Source organism: Symphalangus syndactylus, chromosome 24, assembly GCF_028878055.3.
Source record: "Symphalangus syndactylus isolate Jambi chromosome 24, NHGRI_mSymSyn1-v2.1_pri, whole genome shotgun sequence".
In the NCBI taxonomy this organism is placed as follows: domain Eukaryota; kingdom Metazoa; phylum Chordata; class Mammalia; order Primates; family Hylobatidae; genus Symphalangus; species Symphalangus syndactylus.
The window spans coordinates 9,283,077-9,306,381 of record NC_072446.2 but is presented as its reverse complement, the minus strand read 5'-3'; the positions used below and the strand labels follow the sequence as shown (position 1 = coordinate 9,306,381).

The 23,305-nt window shown below is 59.6% G+C and overlaps 1 protein-coding gene across 1 annotated transcript in view; it reads left to right on the top strand.

Moving 5' to 3' along the window:
• Positions 1–23,305, top strand: part of COL20A1 (collagen type XX alpha 1 chain) — a 38,526-nt gene that overhangs the window by 749 nt on the left and 14,472 nt on the right. The window contains exons 2-21 of the mRNA XM_063633297.1: positions 1,752–1,843; positions 4,655–4,765; positions 11,437–11,580; positions 11,901–12,059; positions 13,328–13,486; positions 13,813–13,932; positions 14,360–14,524; positions 15,149–15,313; positions 15,573–15,730; positions 16,210–16,339; positions 17,238–17,383; positions 17,464–17,587; positions 17,755–17,894; positions 18,534–18,663; positions 18,906–19,048; positions 19,246–19,378; positions 19,985–20,133; positions 20,314–20,443; positions 21,670–21,708; positions 23,156–23,294. Coding sequence (XP_063489367.1) covers positions 1,762–1,843; positions 4,655–4,765; positions 11,437–11,580; positions 11,901–12,059; positions 13,328–13,486; positions 13,813–13,932; positions 14,360–14,524; positions 15,149–15,313; positions 15,573–15,730; positions 16,210–16,339; positions 17,238–17,383; positions 17,464–17,587; positions 17,755–17,894; positions 18,534–18,663; positions 18,906–19,048; positions 19,246–19,378; positions 19,985–20,133; positions 20,314–20,443; positions 21,670–21,708; positions 23,156–23,294 — 2,666 coding nt within the window. The 5' untranslated portion in view covers positions 1,752–1,761. The remainder of the gene's footprint in view (positions 1–1,751; positions 1,844–4,654; positions 4,766–11,436; positions 11,581–11,900; positions 12,060–13,327; positions 13,487–13,812; positions 13,933–14,359; positions 14,525–15,148; positions 15,314–15,572; positions 15,731–16,209; positions 16,340–17,237; positions 17,384–17,463; positions 17,588–17,754; positions 17,895–18,533; positions 18,664–18,905; positions 19,049–19,245; positions 19,379–19,984; positions 20,134–20,313; positions 20,444–21,669; positions 21,709–23,155; positions 23,295–23,305) is intronic.

Below are 23,305 nucleotides of genomic sequence, written 5' to 3'. Positions count from 1 at the left end.
GGAGCCAGGGGCTGCCTGAGCTCTCACCAGGGGCTCCCTTCTGGTCTCAGACAACATCCAGGGCCGTGGGGGAACGAGGAGGGTGCACATTGAGCAGAGAATGGCTTGCACTTCAGGCTGGATGCCTGTGGCCCTGGCAGGGGTCCCACTGAGTCAAGCCAGGTTTCTGAGGTGAGAGGATCCAGGGACTTGAGGGCACTCGGGCTGCCCACTGGTGCCTCTATGATCAGATCGGGAGCCCAGCCCACAGGCGCCTCTTGTTCCAATACCTGATTGCCCTTGGCCGGCCGGGCGGGCACGAAGTCCCTGATTTAAGCCGGTGGCTTTCCCGCCGGGTGAGGCCTTTCCCTTGCAGAGGGGCAGATTCCCTGGTGGGGTTACTGGGGTCACACACCGGGAGGGGTCGTGCAGTGGGGGGAGTCTCTGTTCGGCTGCAGGGGGTGGGAGGGCCTGAGTCACTCAGGACCCTAGAACCCTACTGTGTGGGAGGCTGGGGCTCACAGAGCCAGAGCCTGCACTCAAGTCATGCCCTCAGCTCAGCACAGAGGGGTAGGGGCCCGGCCTGCCAGGAGTGCTCTGTCTGCCTCCTGAAGGCCAGCGTTGGTGCGTGGGGTGAGGGGCTGGCGTGAGCAGTCTCAGGGAGCGGGAGTGCAGGGGAGCGGAGTGTGGGAGGAGTGGAGTGCAGGGGGAGGGGGAGTGTGGAGGGAGGGGGAGTGCGGGGGGAGCAGGGGTGTGGGGGAGGGGAGTGCGGTGGGGAGCAGGGGTGCAGGGAAGCGGGGGAGCCGGGGGGTGGTGCAGGGGACAGGGGGTGCGGGGGAGGGGAGTGCGGTGGGGAGTGGGGAAGCGGGGGGGTGATGCAGGGGACTGGGGGTGCAGGGGGAACGGAGTGCAGGTGAACCCCCGGCATTTCTCCTTCAGCCCTGGGCATGTTGGCAGGTGGAGGACTCGGGCCTGGCAGCTGACATGCCCCCCACGTCTCCGAGTGGCACCTCTGGGCACTGGTCACTGGACCACCCTGGCCTCTGAGTCCCCCTCAGCTGCTCCTCAGAGCACCCCAAATCCAACCTCCACTCCCAGCCCCTTTGACCTGGCCGGGCCTGGTTCTCCCTGGTCCTCTTTGTAGCCCACTCAGCTCTCCAGTGGCCCTGGCTGCCTCCCTGTCTCGGCCTCAGAGCCACGTGCCCATGGCACACACACCCTGCACCCCGGGCTGGCTTCCCCCAGACCCACCCGCTCCCCACTCCCGCCTAGGCAGCTCTCACTCTCCTCCACAGGTCTCTGATGACCCTTCCACCTCCAGTGCGAAGCTGGGGCCACAGGGACTCCACGTGTCCAGCAATCAGACATTGCCTGGAGAGCTCGCGCCTGGCCTCAGCCCTCCACAGCCCTCGGGAGCCCCACAAGCAGGAGGCCCCGTGCCCGTCCCAGCCACCCCTGCACTGGGCGTGGGGACAACTGGGGGCTGGGGGTCCTGTTGTCACTCAGAGCAGCCCCCAGTGGTGTAAATGCCAAGAGGGTTGTGGGAGTGAAAGGCAGCCCCAGCTCTAGCCTTGGGTCCTTGAGTTTTAGGCAGCTGGGAGGTATCCCCTCGACAACAGGTTGCAGGCCTCTGGTCCTCACACGTGAGAGGTGGAGCCCAGTGTGGTGACAGCCTGCCTGGCCCTCGAGGATGTGGAGAAGCTCTGGCATTGTGGTCAGGGAGGGGACAGACGGGGGGATGGCTGAAGGGCATGGCCTGTTCCCGTCCACAGCCCAAGCACCATGAGCTCCGGAGCCCCTGCACACCTCGGCCTCTGCCTCTGGCTGTGGCTGGGCGCCACCCTGGGAAGAGAGCAAGGACAAGGTAAGGACACTGGCAGTGGGCCCCTGCTTGCCCCCAGGCCACGCCTGCGCCACCAGTGCCCACGTGGGACAAGCCCTCCGCCCCTGAGCCCGGCCCTCCTCCTAAGTTGAATGCCTGCTGAATTCAGAGCAGCTCCCACAACAAAGGCAAGAGGATGGGACAGACGGGAGGGAGCGTGTGCTCCCGCCAAACCCTCAGCCTTGCCTGGGAATGCGCCTCTGTGGTTTAGTTCTCTTATATGAATGCTTGGCTGAGAGTTATTCCATGAACACCTTTTGGAGCGGTCTCCAGGAAGCAGGAGGCTGGGGTAAAGATGGGGCTGCCTTCCCTTCCCTCCTGCCTGCTTCCCACCGACGCCTCCCACTGGTGTTCTGGGCACATAGCCCTCTGGCTTCCCCCGGTGCGGCACTCACATTTCCACGCAGCACTACCTCCTCTGTGCACATCCCTGGGCGACCGCACCACCTCCTCAGAAGGCCCCTCCAGTCTGGCCGCTACTGGTTTTGGCGTTTGGGTAACGTAGGGCACCGCCCATGGCAGCAAAGGGAAATGGCAGAGGATGCTGTGGGCTCACCTGTCTGAGCAGCAGCTTCCTCCCGTTGAGAAATGTGGGTTTAGACTGATTCTAGGAAGGTGAATTTCTGTGTCTGGAGAAGGGTCCGGGGTCTCGGCCATGCTGTAGACTTGTTTCTGGGCTGGGCCAGTGTGGCTCCTCCCGGCACCTGCAAGCTCCTGGGAGGTTCTGGGCTCCCACTGAGTGACGGTTTTATTCCTCTGGGGTGAAAGGCAGGAGGCGGCAGCTCCCTCTTCTAATGTGCATTTAAAGGACCACCACCAGGGCTGACAGGCCGGGGCGAGGGAGCCTCCACGTGCCACTGCCGTTGCAGAGGGGCAGGTGAGATGCAGGAGCCCCGGTCTAGCGTGGAGCCGCGTGTTGAGACCCTTCCGGATTTCATGGCTTGTCTTGCCGTGCTGAGGTGCCCAGTTGCCCTGCACACAGGCAACAGACCATTGCATGAGCAGGTGCCTTGGTCCCCTCACCTCAGACTGGGTAACCCTGCCCTGGGGCCAGTGGGGGCCGAGATTTCAGTTTGAAAGAAGCTTCCACTGTCAATTTGAGCCAAATCAGTAAGTGACTCTACAGAAACAACTTGAGTTTAGGCAAAGGCAAATCTGGTTCTATCTAGTTCAGGATTCAGCACGATGGGGCCGCCCCTCACAAGGGCCTTTTGGGGGCCATTGAGCCCCTGAGGACAGCCAGGTGGGCTGGGGGCCCTGAGTCCAGCCCAGGACAGCTGGGAGCCCACACGCTGGGGCAGCCCTTCCCAGGATGGCCCAGGCTGGGCGCGGCCACAGTCCAGGGAGGGGAGCGTGGTCCTGGGTGGGGCCCTTCCCACCAGCCGCTGTCGGCCCAGCACCCTGCTCAGGTCCCAACAGTGCTGTCCTCCAGCAGAGAGCTGGGGAAGGGGTCCCTGACATTCTCAGGCAGAGTGGAGCAACAGAGGCTCTTCACAAGCAGGGGCTGCGGGAGGGGCCCTGCTCACAGCTGGCCTTCAGAGCCCCCTCCTCATCCCCCACACATTCCTGCCTTTCAGCCCCATCCGGAGACCCGGCACAGCTGCTGCCCGCTCTGAATGGGTCATTGTGTCTGCCCCAGTGCCCCCCAGCCCCTGCTCTTCCCCCGATCCCCAGCTTTCCGGGGGGCAGCACAAAGAAGCCCATCTCTGTCCCCATTTTCCAAAAATAGCTGCCCCTACTGCAGAGCCCCGGAAGCTTTCAGGGGGCACCAACCCTCTCCAGAGCCCCGGGAGGTTGGCCAGGCCCCTGCTGCCCCCTCCTCTCAGATGGCCTGGACACCCATCCCCCACCACGGGAGGCAGCCTTGTCTTGGGGGCGCGGACGCACACACGTGCCAATGTGCACACACTTCCAGTGTGGGATTCTGCACCCACACTCCCCACTGAGGGGGCATGTGCACCTGGCAGTGACCTTGGCAGCGAGGGGTCTGCAGCTCTATGGCCACTTGTCCCGGGGACCCAGCTCAGAGGACTCAGCTCAGGGGCCCCAGCCTGGGGACTCAGCCCAGGGGACTCAGCTCAGGGGACTCAGCCCAGGGGACCCAGCCCAGGGGACTCAGCCCAGGGGACTCAGCTCAGGGGCCCCAGCCCAGGGGACCTGGCTCAGGAGACCCAGCCCAGGGGACCCGGCCCAGGGGACTCAGCCTGGGGCCCCAGCCCAGGGGACTCAGCCCAGGGGCCTCAGCTCAGGGGACTCAGCTCAGGGGCCTCAGCTCAGGGGCCCCAGCCCAGGGGACTCAGCTCAGAGGCCTCAGCTCAGGGGACTCAGCTCAGCGACTCAGCCCAGGGGCCCCAGCCCAGGGGACTCAGCTCAGGGCTCCGGGCAGGTTGTCAGCTGCTGTGTTGGCTCAGGGCCTCTGGTCACCAGTGCAGTGGTTGCTGCCCTCCCAGACATGGGCCTGAGCCCCTTCCTGGTGGGGGGACCCCGGAGAGCCAGGCTGGGGCCTCCCTGGGTGGGACTGGACTCCCTCTCACCGAAGCTACCAGGGTGGCCCTGTGACTGCGGACCCCGGGGAGGGCGGGGTTCTCCTCAGCACCCAGGCGAGGCCTCGTATCCCCAAGTGGGTCTGAGTCCCCCTCAGACATCCTGGGTGGGCTTGTGTCTCTTCGGGGTCCCCCAGGATAGGACTGTGTCCCTCCCAAACGCTGAGGGCAGGATGCCTGTACCCCCCACAGCTGATTAGGTGGATAGGGAGGCCAGGTCAGTCCTGACCACTATGTCCTGTCTCTGTAGCAAGTGGCCTCCTGAGGCTGTCTGTGCTGCCTGAGGACCGGCTGCAGATGAAGTGGAGAGAGTCGGAGGGGAGCGGCCTCGGCTACCTGGTGCAGGTGAAGCCCATGGCAGGTGAGAACCTGTGCCCTCCCAGCCCCTTCCCCATTAGCACGTGCTGAGGACAGTCAGTGTGGTGGCCGCAGCCACCACTCAGGCCCACAGTGTCCCTCCCGCCAGCCCCTTAGTGTCAGCACCTCTCTGGCCTCGGTCTCTGCTGCCCCCACATTCCTTTCCCCCATCACGTATGACGTGGAACAGGGAATGGGGCCCCTCTGTCCCTGGCACGCAGCCCCTGCAGAAGGCATTCAGTATGTACTTTTAATTTTTTTATTTTTAATTTAAATTTTTAATTTTTTTAAAGACAGGGTCTTGCTCTGTTGCCCAGACTGGAGTGCAGTGGTGCGATCACAGCTCCCTGCAGCCTCAGTCTCCCGAGCTCACGAGATCCTCCCACCTCAGCCTCCTGCGTAGCTGGGAGTACAGGTGTGTGCCACCACTCCTGGCTCATTTTAGTATTTTTTGTGGAGAAGGGGTTTCACCCAGGCTGGTCTTGAACTGGCTCAGGTGATGTGCCCTCCTCAGCCTCCCACAGTGCTGGGATTACAGGCGTGAACCACCACACCCGGTCCATATTTTTTAAAGAAACGACTCCCTCCTCAGAACGAGGCTCAGTGCCTCAGAGGCATTCAGAACAGCCTGGACTCTGCACAGCAAACCCCAGAAGCACGTGCTCCCCACGCGTTCATCCTTGTTTACGGGAGCAGGACCTTGAGGACACCTTTTCAGGGAACCCTGTTCCTAGAGCACGGAACAGTCCTAACCTGACGACGGGTGCTAATTTTAAAGCTTTTCAAAAACTCAGATGGAAAAGCACACAGGCGTAAATGCTAACTGTATGAATCAGCACTGTGGGGTGGCCAAAAGAAACCCCTCTTGGGGTGGAAAAAGACCGTCCCGGGTGCCCTGGTGCCCTTGCCAATGTCCACCCTCCCCTGCTCCCCGGACGGCCGCCTCCAACAGCATAGACTAGTTTGCCTGCTTCAGAACATTCTCTAAGTGGAATCACACCGTAGCGACTCCCTCATGTCTGTGTCTTTGGTGGGCATTTTGTGAAGTTCGCCCCATGGTGTGTAACAGCCGTCCATTTTCTTTGCTGTATAGTATTCCCCTGTGTGATCTGTTCTGCTATTGATGGACGTGTGGCTTGTGTCCAGGTTGGCTGCTGTGTAGATGCTGTGTGAGGGATCCTGCCTGTGTTTCTGGTGTCCGTGCGCCTGTTGTCCTGGGTGTAAACCCAGGAGTGGAAGCGCCACAGTGTGTGCACGATTTCAACATTAGTAGAAAATGTTGAACTATTTTCCAAAGGGGTCGTGCGGCGTATACTCCCATCAACAGTGTATGCTTGCTTCCGTTACACGACACCCTTGGCAACCAACGCGTGGCAGCGTGACCTGAGCTACTCTGGTGGGTGTTCGGTGGTATCCTGTGTTTCGTTATTGAGCGGTAATTCACGTGCAGAAATATTCACCCTTTTGAGAAGAGGTCTGGGAGTTTTGTTTATCACATGAATTCAATCCTGTAGCCACTATCACAATTGATGTAGAGAACAGTTCTGTTACCCCAAGGTCAGCCCTTACCCCAGTGCCCCGTAACCACTGAGCTGTTTTCTGTCTGTTTTGCCTTTTCCAGATAGATGTACCTTATCAGGTGAAGTCCTGTGCTATTTCTACACAGGCTGAGTTTTTGTCAAGAGAATGCGTTATTTTTTCCAAATTCTTTCTTCAGTGAGGTGGTTATTTTCTCCTTTATTTGATTAATGTAGTAAATTACAGTGATTGATTTTTTAAATATTAAACATAATATATACATACATACGTATGTACATATATATGTATGTATATATATACGTGTGTGTATACATATATATACGTGTGTGTACATATATATACGTGTGTGAATACATATATATACGTGTGTGTATATATATACGTGTGTGTGTATATACGTGTGTGTGTATATACGTGTGTGTGTATATATACGTGTGTGTGTATATACGTGTGTGTGTATATATACGTGTGTGTGTATATACGTGTGTGTGTATATATATGTATATCTTAAGAGACAGGGTCTCTGTCACCCAGGCTGGAGTGCACAGTGCAGTGGAACAGTCATAGCTCACTGCAGCCTCCATCTCCTGGCCTCAAGCAATCTTCTCACCTTGACCTCCCAAAGTGCTGGGATTACAGGGCTGAGCCACTGTACCTGGCCTATCCCCTTTTATATATTATTAAATCAATTTGCAAATATTTCATCTAAGATTTTTATACTTATATTCATGAGGGAATATTGGCCAATAACTACCCTTTCTGATAAAGTCCTTTTAAAGTTTGGTATCAGCTTTATACCTCATAAGATGAGGTGGGGAAGGATTCCTCTTACTCTGTTTTCTGGAAGAGTTTGTGTAATGTTGGTGGTATTTTTTTCCTTAAATGTTTGCTAGAATTCACTGGTACTGATTTCTGGGCTTGTGGTGTGTGTGTGTGTGTGTAAACACTTCACATAATTGATTTAATTTCCTTAACAGACATAGGACTACTCAGATTTTCTAATTTTTTTGGTCAGTTTTGGTAAGTTAGTTTTTTAAATAGGAATTTGTACTTTATATAAATTTCCTGATTAGTTGGCATAACATTTTTCATATTATCCCAGAGACTCTATAGTTATAGCACCCTTTTCATTCCTGTTACTGATTGAATCTTCTCTCTGCTTTCAAAAGGCAGTCTGGAAGTTTATTTACTTTATTAGTCTTTTAATAAAACACATTTTGGCTTGGTTGGTCTGTCGTTGATTTTGTTTATTTTTTATTAATTTGTTGTTTCTATTTCTTTTACTCTCTTTGTGTTTAATTTTCTGCTCTAACTTAAGATGGATGCTTAAGTTCATTGATTTTCTGCCCTTTTATAAGATATGAAGTTAAAACTATTGAATTTTCTTCTAAGCAGTAGCTATAGCTGCATTTTTATATGTAGAATTTTCATTATCATTCAGGTAAAAATATCTAATTTTTGTTATGATATTTTTATTTGACCCATAGGCTACTTAGAAGTGTGTTTCTTAATTTTAAAACATGGGGGATTTTCTACTTATTTTTTGTTTTGGATTTCTTCCTTAATTGCACTGTGGCCAGAAATGTACAACATGCTTTCAGTCCTTTGGAAAGTACCTTGCTGGCCGGGCATGGTGGCTCACGCCTGTAATCCCAGCTCTTTGGGAGGCCAAGGTGGGCAGATCACTTGAGGACAGGAGTTTGAGACCAGCCTGTCCAACATGGCAAAACCCCGTCTCTACTAAACATACAAAAATTAGCTGGGCGTGGTGGCACACACCTGTAATCCCAGCTACTCGGGAGGCTGAGGCAGGAGAATCGCTTGAACCCGGGAGGTGGAAGTTGCAGTGAGCCGAGATGACGCCACTGCACTCCAGCCTGGGTGACAGAGTGAGACTCCATCTCAATAATTAATTAATTAATTAATAAAAGACATGCATCAAGTTAGAAAACTCTGCACAACTAAATATTCAAAGATAGTACTGAAACACTTTAAATTTGGGTATTGGGGTTATGATTGGTATTGGGGTTACGATTGAGTCTTTTAGAGAAACATATTGAAATATTTATAGACGGGATTATATAATGTCTGGGATTTGCTTTAAGATAATATAGAATGTAGAGGGGTGTTGAGGAGAGGGACATAAAACAATACTGGCCACATGCTGATAATTGCTGAAAGCTACATCATGAAAACATGAGGCTTCATTATACTATGGTCACTTCTGCATGTGTTTAAATTTTTCCATTAAAAAATCAGTTCAAACAAAGACAAGAAAGCAGAGAATAAAAATTTATAACAAGTATAATAAAAAGGGAAGATTATAGATATAAACTCAAATGTATCATTAATTTCATTAAATATAAATGGAAAAAATATTTTAATAAAAAGACAAAGACTATCACACTGGATGAAAACAATACCCAATTATATGCTGCTTAGAAGACACATCTGAAATGAAAGGCTGGAGAAAGGTTAACAGTAAAAGAAGGGGAAAAGAGATTTAATGCAAACACTACCTGGTGAAGCAAGTAAGACATAAGGAAAAAAACAGCACTAGAGAGATAATGAAGAGCATTTCAAAATGAAAAAGGGTCCACCTACCAGGAAGATACAATCATTCTAAGTTTGTATGCATCCAATAACAGAGCCTTATGCATAAAGCAAAGAACAGTAAGACAACCACAAGAAAGATATATCTACAATTAGAATGGAGATTTGAAATACTTTTTTCAGTAACAGGATAAGTAGACCCCAAACATAGTAACTATATAAAAAATCTGAAAAATAAGGTAAATAACTTAACTAGAACATTCGAAAACTCTGCAAATTGCATATATTTTCAAAGTCACACAGGCTGGTCTCAAACTCCTGACCTCAGGTGATCCACCCGCCTCAGCCTCCCAAAGCGCTGGGATTCCAGGCGTGAGTCACCGCGCCTGGGCTTGATGCATGTCTTTTACAATTGATTTGTCTGAATTGGGATGTGAACAGAGTCTACACACTGTGTGTGGTTCCTGTGTCTTAAGCAATTTTTAATCTAAAACAGATTCCCCCTCTCCCTTTTCCTTGACACTTATTTGTAGAAGAACAAACAAGATTGTTCTGTTGAGCTTCCCACTTTCTTCTCTTGCCAGTGGTCCCTTTTCCTTGACACTTACTTGTAGAAGAACAAACAAGATTGTTCTGTTGAGCTTCCCACTTTCTTCTCTTGCCAGTGGCATCTTTGGGGAGCCATTTAGCTCGCTCCTTCCTCTCTCCACCCTGTCTCCCATAGACTGGCAGTTAGATCCTGGAAGTTTGGTCGGACTCAAGTTTGATTATATTTGTTAACAAGAATTCTTTATCAGTGGTGCTGTGTAACTCCTACGTTACCACAGCTGGCGGTACATAATGTCTGGTGTGTCTTGTGAAGTTAAGATTGTTCAGTAGGTATGGGGTGATTATTCCCTGATGCCATCAACTTGGTGATTCTATATTCTTTTACCCTTCAAGTAACCACGCTAGCGACCACAACATGCAGCCTTGATTTATCAGCATATGATATACATGATGGTTGTCTCAGCTGTACCCAGGCAACGCTAGGACATTAGAACATCACAATAATATTTATCCCATTTTCAAGCACTTTTGTATATTTATTGATTTTTGAAATGGGGTCTCACTATACTGCCCAGGCTGGACTCAAACTCCTGGGCTCAAGTGATTCTCCCACCTCAGCCTCCCAAGTAGATGGGATTACAGGCATGCCCCACTTTTAAAATTCTATATTTATATTAAATGTCATAAAACTTTTTCATTATTGTCATTGCTTGTTAATCACGTTTGTGCAGGAAGCCTTGAAAACATGACAGACCTGGGCTTCTATCCCACTTCTACTGCGGAGTAGCTGTGTGATTGGGCCTTTGTGCCTCAGTTTTCCTGTCTATAAAATGGGTGTAATAGGGTTGTGAAGATTATGAGGCTTGATACCTGTGAAATGCTTAGGATACTGCCAGGCACACAGTGAAAACTCAGTAACAGTTAACTATTGATGGTAATGACAACACCCCGCCTCCCATTTGCTCAGCCGAGAGCAGAAGGTCCTCCCCTCTGGTCACTCCCTGGCACGGGGCTGGGTAGGGCTGTGGGGAGCCACTCACTGCACAGGGAGGATGGCGTCCGTTTTCTTTCCAGTGTGCAGGTGCAGGTTCCTCCCTCCCTTCCTCCCTCCAGGTGTGCAGGTGCAGGCTCCTCCCTTCTCTTCTCCCTCCAGGTGTGCAGGTGTGGGTTCCTCCCTCTCTTCCTCCCTCCAGGTGCGCAGGTGCGGGTTCCTCCCTCCCTTCCTCCCTCCCTTCCTCCCTCCCTTCCTCCCTCCCTTCCTCCCTCCCTTCCTCCCTGCAGGTGTGCAGGTGTGGGTTCCTCCCTCCTTTTCTCCCTGCAGGTGTGCAGGTGCCGGCTCCTCCCTCCCTTCCTCCCTCCAGGTGCGCAGGTACGGGTTTCTCCCCCTTTTCTCCCTTGGCTTAGCACTTGAGGCCCAGAGAATCACCCAGTGCTCCAAGTGCCTCTCCAGGTCTGACTGCTACCTCCGGAGTGCTATTTCAAGGCCATTTCTTCTTGCTCTTTCCTCTGAGAATATGACAGTGTCCCCTTTGGAATCATTTGTTTGCTTTTCACACTTGAAATCCAGACCTAACTTTAGAATCATGGAGTCACACAGCAGAAAATACTTGCGGCTGGTCGGTCTGCGCAGCCCATAGGGTGGGAGCCTATGGGAATGGGTAGGGCCCTGGCCCCGGACTCTTCCTTCTTGGACCTGGCCCCTCGGGTTTTCATCCCCTCCCTGGGCAGCCCCGTCTTCATACCTTGACAGTGTCTCTGAGGGTTGATGGGTTCTCACCTCACCATGTGACGGATTCCTCTAGGGGGGTTTAGTAAGTGACATCTTCTTTTACTGCCCCAAGACCCATTCCCTGTCACATTATTACCCAGGAGCCCATGTCCCTTCCATCAGACCCTCTCCCTTTCTGTCTCCCTGGCCTCAAGGGGAGGAGCTGGGGTGGGGAGGAGGAGCCAAGAGGATTTCACTCCCCACCGTGACAGATGCACACACGTGTGCCCACCTTGGCCTCTAAAGCTCTCCCCACCCCTACCCAGGGGACTCGGAACAGGAGGTGATACTGACCACCAAGACCCCTAAGGCCACAGTGGGGGGCCTGAGCCCCTCCAAGGGCTACACCTTGCAGATCTTCGAGCTCACTGGCTCTGGGCGTCTCCTGCTGGCTCGGAGGGAGTTTGTGAGTAAGTCCACTGTCTGCCAGCTGAGTCCCACCCTCCTCCGGGCCGGGTCCCACCCTCCTCCGGGCCGGGTCCCACCCTCCCCCAGGCTGCGTTCCAGCCCCGGGGGTTGGTGTGTGTGAAGCAGCTCTGGGCTGGGCTAGGGGCAGGTTTGAGTCCTGACTCACCAGCAAGGCTGCCTTGCCCCTGACATCTTTGCATGCCTCCCAGGGTCCTGGGCCCTCAGCACCCACAGATGTGCCCTTGAAGGGGTGTATGTGCAGCTGCCCCAGTGGACCAGGCCCTCCGCTCCCACCCTGATGGCCCTTTGTGTCTCCCCGCAGTTGAGGATCTGAAGAGTAGCTCCCTGGACAGAAGCAGCCAGAGGCCCCTCGGCTCTGGAGCCCCGGAGCCCACCCCCTCCCACGTGGGGAGCCCAGACCCTGAGCAGGCTTCTGAGCCCCGAGTTGCCTCCGCGCCAAGCCAGGATCCGCCCCCTCCTGGTGGGTTGGAGTGGAGACAGAATAAGTCTCCGGGGAGGGAGTGACCTTTGGTTTCCCACATTTCCCACCACGAGGCCAGGAAGTTCTTCCTCATGTCTGACCACACAGTCTCTAGCTTTAACTTAAGGCTGTCATGTTCCCAGGTTCACTCAAGCCAGGCCACTGGGAGCAGGTGGTCCCACTACCTCTGACCCCTTTGGGAACCTCCAGCCTGGGTCTAGGGGGTGGTGTGAGGGGTGGGTCATGCTCCCCCAGGAAGGGGATCAGGAGCAGAGCTGGTCCGGGGACCCTGGAGGGAGGGCCCTGCCCAGCCGGCCCCAGGCGTGGAGAGGTAGAGCCACACCAGGACAGAAGAGAAGCCAGGTAAGGGGTGGGCACAGATGGGGGCAGTGCAGTGTGTCTGCCCACAGGGCCCCCGTAGGCGGGGCTGGGCTTCCCCATAGAACTGGGAGGGCCTGGCTTTGTCTCCTCCATCGGATTGGGGTCCTCAGAGGCAGGATTCTACCTCCCCCATCAGACTTGGAACTGAAGGAAGTGTTCTCCTCCTCAGACTTGGGCACATCCCCTCCAGAGGGTTGTCGGGTCCAGTGCTGTCGTCCCCTCAGGGTGCTGGGCTCTGCTGGGTCCCCTGGACTTGGGCTCCCCCAGGGGAGTGTCCCCACCCATGCAGGCCTCAGGGCAGCTGGGCCTCTTCGGTCGCCCCACGGGGGGCTCCGCCGTGATGGCTGCTGGCCTCGTTCAGGCATCTCCCTGGGGGTCTGGCCCTGGCTCTGGGGCCCACCCCACCAGGCACTGCCCCTGCAAAACCCTGGGGAGCGCCAGACGGGCGATGGGGGCTTTGTCTTCACAGCACTGCCCTGTGGTGCTCACGGCGGCTCTGCTGGGGCTGTCTGTGGTGCCCACCCTCCCCTCCTCACCTGGTTTGTGCCTGGTGGGCTTCTGGGCCTGATGTCTGGGCAGGCAGCGAAGGCTGGCTCCTGTCCAGACAGCCGCATGCAGCCGTGGAGGGCAGATGTGCCCGAGCACCAGGCTGCCTCACATTAGCGGTGGCTGGACTGTGCAGCCGTGCCAGTGTGGGGCTGTCTAGTCTGGTGAGGCCTGAGGATCTTGGAGTCCTTTCCCCTGAAACCTGGCCCAGCCTGCCTCACTCTTGTGGCTGGAGCCCCAGGGAAGGTGATCTGGGGGCTGAGGCCAGGCCCGGAGCAGTTTGGGGGTCTTGGACCAGGGATGGGCCTCACCTAGCACCTGACCCACTCCCACCGCCCCAGCCGGCCCCCACTTCCGCTGCCTGCCCCCCGTGCCTGCTGACATGGTCTTCCTGGTGGACGGGTCCTGGAGCATTGGCCACAGTCACTTCCAGCAGGTCAAGGAGTTCCTGGCCAGTGTCATCGCACCCTTTGAAATCGGGCCGGATAAAGTCCAAGTAGGTGGGTGCTGGCCCGGCCCGCCTCCTGCCCCACCTGGGCATGGTCCCTACAGCTCTGACTGCCGGAGGAGGCTGTGACCTGTGGGGGTCCCCGCACCAGCCAGGGCTCTCACCTTGTGGGGTGGGACACCTGCTCCACATGAGGTGTTCTGGGGACCCCTCTGTGTGGAGGCCCTGGCTCTGCAAGCGTCCTCTCCCTGGGGACTGGCTGCTGTGGCCGGGGGACCCCGCAGAGGCACGTGCAGCTCTCAGGCGTGGCCCTGTGCCCAGCTCCCTGGGCATCTCGGCATTGGAAACTGAGCCTGTGGCCGCGCCCCTACTCCCCAGGCCTGACTCAGTACAGCGGGGATGCCCAGACTGAGTGGGACCTGAACTCCCTCAGCACCAAGGAGCAGGTGCTGGCAGCTGTGCGCCGCCTCCGCTACAAGGGGGGAAACACGTTCACAGGTACGGCCCAGGCCCGCCCCTCCCTCCGTCCTGAGGGCGGACCTCCTTCTGCCGCCCTCCCAGATCCCGAAAGCTTGTGTGTAAATCGAGCTCCAAGTGGTGTGGACCTGAGCCCTGTTCACACCTTTATGGAGGGCAGAGTCCTTGTTTACCTTTGACGAAAACGAGGGCCCATGTCCAGCGCGTGGCTCCTCTGTTCCACATTAGCAGCTCTGGCTGGGTCCACACCCAGCCCAGTCGGGGTCAGGTAGGGTCTGGCTGGGGAACTTGGGGCCCCTCCACAGGCAGACCCTCCCTGCTCCCTTGGGCTGCCGCCTGGCCTCCTGGTACCCCACAAGGGAAGGAGAGGAGCATCTCTGCTGTCCGGTTGCTGCCAGCCAAGCACCAGGAGGGGATGCTGGCAGCTGCCTGTCACTTTATTCCCAAGGCCTTGCCCTGACCCACGTGCTGGGGCAGAACCTGCAGCCGGCGGCTGGCCTCCGTCCAGAGGCGGCCAAGGTGGTGATTCTGGTGACAGACGGCAAGTCCCAGGACGATGTGCACACTGCTGCCCGTGTCCTCAAGGACCTGGGCGTGAACGTCTTCGCTGTGGGTGAGCACCATGCGGCCCCCTGGGCTGGAGTCTCACCGCCAGGTGGGCTTGGGGTCGCAGCAGGGAGCTTGCCTTGGGCACCTGGTCCCTGAGCCCCAGCTTCCACATCCACGGCACGGAGCTGCATGCAGAGCCGGGCACCGCCTGGCACTCAGAGGCGACGGCACAGGCGGGCTGCTCCTTTCCAATCTCCTGGTGTTCGGTGCCTTCCGTAGAATCCCCCCAAACCTCCCCCTGTGGCGTGAACCTCCCTGGTGATATATTCACCGAGCAGCTCCAGCTGCCTCCTCTGGCCACCATCCCTGTGCCTGGTGACTCCTGCCTGCTGTGCCCTGGCGAGGAGCTTCCTGGCACCCTCCAGGGCCTGGGACTCACAGGCGAATCAACTCTGTCCTGTGGGGAGGAAACCCCAGATTTTGAGGCAGGAGTCCTGGGAGCCCAGACCCTTCCTTGATGCCCCCAACCCCTCGGGAGCACCTGGCCCAGCACGTGGGTGGCAGGTGGGCCGAGTACAGCCCATAGGCCTCTTTGCTCCTGACCCAGTCTCCATGGAGACCCCCACTGCAGGTGGCCCCGTGGGGTGACCCCAGTGCAGGCCGACCTCACCTCCCTCCTCACGAGCAGGTGTGAAGAATGCCGATGAGGCTGAGCTGAGGCTCCTGGCATCCCCACCGCGGGACATCACTGTCCACAATGTGCTGGACTTCCTGCAGCTTGGCGCGCTGGCTGGGCTGCTCAGCCGCCTCATCTGCCAGATGCTCCAGGGTGGGAGCCCGCGGCAGGGCCCAGGTGAGGGGCAGGGTCACCCACACAGGCTGCAGCCTCTCTGGCTGCTTTGGGCAGAGGGTGGGGGGACGCTGTGGCTCCCGTGTGGTACCCGAGGCCAGTTCCTGTGGCTCTAAGGGGGTCTGCAGCACCCCCTTACATCTGTCCACAGAAGGGCTGGGGAGCAGCTTTCCTGTCCCTCCTGTGAGTGGCCACCAGGGGGAGCGTGGACACAGCTGCCCGTGCAGTGACCACCTGCCCCCCACTACCGCTACTCCAGCAGCAGTGGCTCCAGCCCTGGACACCCTCCCCGCCCCCACCAGCCTGGTCCTGAGCCAGGTGACCTCCTCCAGCATCCGCCTGTCGTGGACTCCAGCCCCCCGGCTCCCCCTCAAGTATCTGATCGTTTGGCAAGCCTCCAGAGGTGGCACCCCCAGGGAGGTGAGGGGGCTGGTATACAGGGCTCCCCGAGCCGGTCCTCAGCCGTAGTGGGGTCTGATGAGCCAAAGGGAGGGCGGGAATAAAGGCCCACAAATAACTGGGTCCAGGCTGAGGAGGGGGTGGCGAGGGGCTGGCAGCCCAGGGACTCACCGCGGAACTGCGTCTGGGAGGCAGCCTGGGGTGAGTGCGTTTTAGTGGCCAAGGAGGGCAGAGCAGGGGGCGTTCCGAGGGTGCTGGGGTTAGGGTCAGACTCAGAGCGCCTTCTCCCTTTGATTGATCGATCGATTGATCGATTGTGGTGGGCCTGCCCATGCTGTGCCTGGCACTGCTCTGTCATAGGTACTGGGAGCCCCGGCCTGTGGGAAGTGGGGCACCCTGCGGGCCCCAGCTGAGCTCACACTCCAGCTGACAGTTCCTGTCCTGCTCCCCATCCCCCGGCACCCCCCTTCCTGGCTCCATCCTTGCCCACTCTGTTCCAGGTGGTGGTGGAGGGGCCCGCCGCCTCCATGGAGCTGCACAACCTGGCCTCCCGCACAGAGTACTTGGTCTCCGTGTTCCCCATCTATGAGGGCGGTGTTGGCGAAGGCCTTCGGGGCCTGGTGACCACAGGTAGGTGGGGCGGAGGCAGCGGCCAGGTTCTGGGTGGGAGGCCCCACTCGTGGCCGTCCCTTGGAGCCTGGCACCCCAGGGCAGCATAGCGAGCAGCCCTGGATCTTAACCACCCACAGTTGGCACCGTCCCCAGCTTGCTGTGTGACCAAGGCTGAGTCACTGGGCCCCTCTGACCCTGGGTGTTCTCTTCTGAACACCAGCTATACCGTTGGTGTCATCACCTCAACTATAATCACAACCCATTATGCTCCTTGTCTACAGTGTCTATGGAGCTTCCCCTGCTTGGCCTCCAGCACGTGGCTTAGCTCGCTGGGTTCTTGGACCCCCAGGGACTGCCATGAGCCCATCTGTAATAGCCTTGTTGAGATGTAATTTACACACCATACAATCTGCCCATTTAAAGTGTACAACTCTAGTGGCTTTGGTATATTCAGAGCTGTCACCCATGGCCACTGTTCATGTTAGATCATTTTCTTCCCCCTAGAGGAACCACTGTACCCTTAAGCGCCTGCCCCCCCTGCCCCCGCCCCCCCGGCCACCCCGAGCCACCTTCTGTCTCTGGATGTGCCTGTCCCAGACGTTTCCTGCAGATGGAATCACACCGTGCGGCCTTTTGTGTCTGGCTGTTTCCCGAAGCCCTTTTCACCCCCCGGAGGCCACATTCCTCCCATGACCTCAAGGCAGATGGCCTTAAACAACACTGTGGGGTGGCCTTGTGTCCCCAGAGCTGGAGCCACAAACCTTGGCCCAAGGTGAAGCCTGGGAAGTGCCACTTCGAATCCTGTGAATCTGCCAGGCGGTGGCCGTGCCCACGCGTTCTGGTGTGAGGGTCCCCCTGTGCCTGAGTGTGATCTCTGTGGGCCCCCTTCCTAAAGTGCCCCTGCATGGCCCCCCAGCACCTCTGCCCCCGCCCCGGGCGCTGACCCTGGCCGCAGTGACGCCCAGAACCGTCCACCTCACCTGGCAGCCCTCGGCTGGGGCCACCCGCTACCTGGTGCGATGTTCTCCTGCTTCCCCCAAGGGTGAGGAGGAGGAGCGAGAGGTGAGCTGGGCCAGGGGGTGGCGGGGGAGGCAGTGGGGCAGAGCGAGTGGGGGCTGGCCTGGGATGTCATGTCTCTGCAGGTGCAGGTCGGGCGGCCCGAGGTGCTGCTGGATGGCCTGGAACCGGGCAGGGACTATGAGGTCTCCGTGCAGAGCCTGCGAGGCCCTGAGGGCAGTGAGGCCCGGGGCATCCGTGCCAGGACCCGTGAGTGCTCCAACCCCGGCTGCCTGCCCACGGGCGGGTGCCCCATCTTGTTCCTCAGCCTTCCATGGCGTGGGGGACCTCAGGCTCCCTCGGTCCCAGCCACTGCCCACCCTTGCCCCTGCCACGGAGGCCACATGCTGGCCTTGAGGCTGTGCTGTGCTTTGCAGCCGCCCTGGCCCCCCCGAGACACCTGGGCTTCTCAGACGTGAGCCACAACGCGGCACGAGTGTTCTGGGAGGGCGCTCCGAGGCCTGTGCGCCTGGTCAGGGTCACCTATGCCTCCAGCGAGGGCGGACACTCAGGGCAGGTGAGAGCAGAGCCCACCGGGGGCCCGAGTGTCTTGAGGGACCATGGGGCCCTGTCTGGCAGGCATGGGGTAGAGTCAACCATCAAATAACACACTTAAAACCACGGCAGCCATGAGACGCACCGGGGGCACCTGGTGTGGGGGCGGGTGTGGGCGCGGATGTGCGTGTGGGCGCGGATGTGGGTGTGGGGGCGGGCGCGGGTGTGAGGGCGGGTGTGGATGTGGGCGCGGATGTGGGTGTGAGGGCGGGTGTGGGTGTGGGGGCGGATGTGGGTGTGGGCGTGGATGTGAGCGTGGGGGCGGATGTGAGTGTGGGGGCGGGTGTGGGGGCGGGTGCGGGTGTGGGGGCGGGTGTGGGGGCGGGTGTGGGGGCGGGTGTGGGTGTGGGGGCGGGTGTGGGGGCGGGTGTGGGTGTGGGGGCGGGTGTGGGTGCAGGGGCTGTGGGGAACCAGGCCGGGGAGGCCCACCCCAGCCGTCCTGCAGTTCTGTTGCCCTCCCATCCCTCAGGACAAGCCCATTTTCCCCATTTTGGGGGGTCATGGGGTAGTCCTGGCCGCAGGTGCTGGGCCTGGGTCTCCACCCCAGCAAGGGCTCCAGGCACCGGCTGGGCCTGCCATGTCGCCCTCCCACCTACTGCAGACAGAGGCTCCTGGGAACGCCACCTCGGCCACGCTGGGGCCTCTCTCTTCCTCCACCACCTACACTGTCCGCGTCACCTGCCTCTACCCTGGTGGAGGTTCCTCTACGCTGACTGGCCGGGTGACCACCAGTGAGTGAGGAGAGGTTGGAGCTGGGGGTCCAGGGGGGGTTCCGTGTCCTTCTGCCCCGCTGGACAGTTCACGTCCAGTGTTTTGGGAGCCTGCCCTGGGCCAGTGCTGAGCCAGGTGGGGATGGGCACCCAGACGGGTGTGATGGATGGGGGTACAGGGTGCTCCTGGGTGTGGCTGCCCCTCCTCTGAGGCGCCCAGGCTCAGGGGCTGCACCCCCAGCCTGTGTCTCCACTTCCTTCAGAGAAAGCTCCCAGCCCAAGCCAGCTGTCTGTGACGGAGCTGCCAGGGGACGCGGTCCAGCTGGCGTGGGTAGCCGCAGCCCCATCTGGCGTGCTTGTCTACCAGATCAAGTGGACGCCCCTGGGAGAGGGGAAGGCTCGCGAGGTGGGCAGGGGTGGGTTTGTCCTTCCGAGGGGCCCCCCGTGGGCCCCCAGTCCTGAGGCCAAAGTCCAGGGCTCAGAGCCGTATGTGCGCCCACCCTGTCTCCCAGGGATGCCTCACTGCCCATGGCCTGTGCACCAGGCCCCCCAACCTGAGGACCCCAATGTACCCAGTGACCCCTGGGGCTCTCCTCTCCCTAGATCTCTGTCCCAGGGAACCTCGGCACGGCCATCCTGCCTGGCCTAGGGAGGCACACGGAGTACGACATCACCATCCTGGCCTACTACAGGGATGGGGCCCGCAGTGACCCTGTGTCCCTCCGCTATACCCCCTGTAGGTGCCCCTCCACTTCCCCTCTTCTGGGTGTGGGGCAGGGATGGCCCGAGGGACCCCTGACTCACCCGCTGCACAGGCCCAGGACCCCAGACTCCCAGAACTGCTGGCTCCCGGAGCCCTGACCACTGGGCCTGGTCACTGGAGTCTGCAGCACTTCCTTGAGCCCACACGGGGATAGGTGTTCCCCCAGTGGCCGAGTGCACAAACCACCTAGTGTCCCGAAGGGCAGCCCAGGCAGCAGCCCTGGTTGGGGGTGTGGTGTGGGTGTGGCAGGGGCCCAGTGTGGGCTGTGACAGGGGCACAGTGTGGGTGTGCCAGGGGTGTGGTGTGGCGTGGTGGGGCGTGGTGTGGGCTGTGGCAGGGGTGTGGTGTGGGCTGTGGCAGGGGCGTGGTGTGGGCTGTGGCAGGGGCGTGGTGTGGGCTGTGGCAGGGGCGTGGTGTGGGCTGTGGCAGGGGTGTGGTGTGGGCTGTGGCAGGGGTGTGGCATGGTGTGGTGGGGGCATTACACAGAGCAGGGTAGGGGCTGGGCAGCTGGTCCTCTGGCCACCGGGTGCCTCCTTTCTGGAGGGGTCTGAGCCCCACACAGCCCATGCTCTCGGCCAGCCACAGTGAGCAGGAGCCCCCCCTCCAACCTGGCCCTGGCCTCGGAGACCCCCGACAGCCTGCAGGTCAGCTGGACACCCCCGCTTGGCCGCGTGCTCCATTACTGGCTCACCTACACGCCCGCCTCTGGCTTGGGACCCGAGAAATCCGTGAGTCTTGGTAGAGCCTGAAGCCACCCCGCCTCATGGGGCCTCCTGGAAGGGGCGTGGCCACGCTGTCTGCGGAGGGCGGCAGCTCTGCCATGGCGGGACGCAGAGGGAGGCAGCTGAGCTGCGTGGACGAGCAAAGTTGCCCAGGAAGTGGGGACCAGGCACCCTCCCTTCTCGTAGGTCTCTGTGCCAGGACCCAGGAGCCACGTGACACTCCCCGACCTGCAGGCAGCCACCAAGTACAGGGTCCTGGTCTCAGCTGTCTATGCAGCAGGCAGGAGTGAGGCTGTGTCTGCCACGGGCCAGACAGGTGAGTGGGTACCAAGACCCCAGACCCAGGTAGACCCAACCCCAGCCAGCTCCAGACTCATCCAACCCCAGACCCAGCCAACCCCAGACCTAGTTGACCCCAGGGGTCACAGGCAGGCAGGGGTCCTGGGTGGCTGGAGATGACTGGTTCCAGGCTGGCCCCACCTGGATTCTCCAGGGACGAGGATCTGGTCACAGTTGCCTGGGGTCTTCCACGGCGGGAGCTGCTGTTGCTGGTTTTTTGTCTCTTGCTGGTTTTCCTGGAGAACCACAGGTGCAGGGTGAGGGCTCTGAGAGGATCCAGCCCAACCTTCCAGCTTCCCTCTGGGCACCCCATTGTGGGGTCTTCCAGTCTTGGCTTGCACGCCCTTGGGGGCGGGGTCCTCACTGCCTGGACAGCTGCCCCGGCGAGGCGTCTTCCCATGGGAGGGGAGAGCGGCTCCTCCCGTCGGGGGTGCTCCTTCCTGCCTTCTCTGCCGATGAAGGGTTCCCAGCACCTGCCATGGAGCAAACCCAAGTCCCTGTGCCCCCAGGACATGCGTGCCCCCAGCCTGCCCACACACCAGGCATCTCCCTGGCCCCCAGGACACGCGTGCCCCCAGCCTGCCCACACACCAGGCATCTCCCTGGCTCCCAGGACACGGGTGCCCCCAGCCTGCCCGCACACCAGGCATCTCCCTGGCCCCCAGGACACGCGTGCCCCCGGCCTGCCCGCACACCAGGCATCTCCCTGGCCCCCAGGACACGGGTGCCCCCGGCCTGCCCGCACACCAGGCATCTCCCTGGCTCCCAGGACACGCGTGCCCCCGGCCTCCCCTCACACCAGGCATGTTCCTGGCCCCCAGGACACGCGTGCCCCCGGCCTGCCCGCACACCAGGCATCTCCCTGGCCCTGCCAGTTCAGGGCACGCCTGGGTGACCAGTACCCTCAAAGGGTATCACACCCAGTGGGATGCCTGGTACGACCCTGGGCCCACTGGGCTGTCTTGGGGACAGCTGTGTCACTCAGTGAGATCCAGAGGGGCAGGGACCATCCCTGTTCCCTTCCTTTTCTGGGAGGCGTGGGGACCACAGGCCTTGTGGGCAGCAGATGGGACACAGCACAGTCCCACCTATACAGATGGAGCACAGGCCGGGGCATTGTCCACGAAGTGGCCCCTCCCCAGTGGTCTGTCAGGCGTGGGGGGCTGGGTCGCTCCCACTCACACTGACCCTGTCTCCTCTCAGCAGCCTGCCCAGCCCTCCGCCCCAACGGCTCCCTCCCAGGTGGGTCCTGTGCGCCCTCCCCTGCCTGCCCGCCCTCCCCTGCCTGCGCGCCCTCCCCTGCCTGCCCGCCCTCCCCTGCCTGCGCGCCCTCCCCTGCCTGCCCGCCCTCCCCTGCCTGCGCGCCCTCCCCTGCCTGCCCGCCCTCCCCTGCCTGCCCGCCCTCCCCTGCCTGCCCGCCCTCCCCTGCCTGCCCGCCCTCCCCTGCCTGCCTGCCCACAGTCTCTCGGGCTCTTCCTGGGCGTGGGGGCCAAGGGTGTTGGGACCTGGGACCCGGTGGTGGTGCGGTTGGAGGATGTGTGGGCAGGTTTGCGCCTCCACAGACTTCCCTGTGGCTGGGTGGTGGTTATTCCTGCTTCTCACTGAGGGAGCCGAAGGTTGTGTAAGGTCAGGGCCAAGACCCTGCAGAGCCCAGGCAGCGCTGGGGACCCTGGGTCCTTTCCAGCCTCATTCCAGGGTCTCTGCTGACTGGAGCTGGGGGTTTGAGGTGCCAAGCCTGGGGTCCTCATTCGAGTTGCCTGAGATTGAGGCCCTCCCCAGAGAGGGGCTGAGAGGTGGACAGCTCGAGGGCAGGGGACAGTGTCCCGGGGGTGCAGGGAGGGCTGCGGGTGGTGAGAGCTGTGAGTCTCACCTAGGGCTTCAGTGAGTGAACGCCTGTGGGGCTGTGACTGCTCTGAGCCTGCAGCAGGGACAAGACAGGACAGTGGGACAGGTGGGGATGGTGGGAAGGCAGGGACTGCCGACTTGAAACAGGCCTTGGAAGGGGCTGCGGCCTCTGCTGCCTCCTGCCCGGTGCCTGCTGGCAGCGCTGATAAGCCGCAGTGTGAATGGGATTTCGCCCTTCACTTTGTACCAATTAGTGCCGGAAAGGAGCTGGGGCTTCGAGGGTGGTGGTTGGCACCTGCGGCTCTGTGCGGTGGGGCTCGCCAGGGAATGGGGTCATCGCAGGCCCCCAGGCAGGGTGGATGGAGCGAGCCGGCCACGCCGTGTGCCAGCAAAGGGGAACTCACTGACGACAGTCTTCCTTGGAGGGAAAACGACCTTGGGCGGGTGAGGGACGCGGTGCAGTGGGCTTGCTGGGGGGCAGGGGGGAGAGGTGGGAGTTAGGGCTCATGGTCAGGGGCTGGGCATCCACCCTGTCCATCTCTGGGTCTCCGAAGCTGGGCGTTTGGCCCAATGATTTCCCAGGGTGGCCTGGGGAGTGGCCCCTCCCAGTGTGTTGGATTGCCCTGGGGAGGGGTGGGGGGTGATGCCCAGCCCAGGGCCTGAAGCAGACCCCTGCCCACCCCCCAGCCCCTGTGCTGACTTCGCGCCCACCCCGCTCCATCCCCCCTCCCTCCCACCGCACTGCAGCCCCTGGGTCCCTCTTGAGTCCCCGCTCCTGCCCCCCCTCCCTCCCCTGCCATCTCTGATGGTCCCTCGGTGCCCCCTCCCTCGTCATGTCCCCCAGGGTTTGACCTGATGGTGGCCTTTGGCCTGGTGGAAAAGGCTTATGCTTCCATCCGGGGCGTGGCCATGGAGCCCTCTGCCTTCGGTGGGACCCCGACCTTTACGCTCTTCAAGGATGCGCAGCTGACAAGACGGGTCAGGTGTGAGGGCG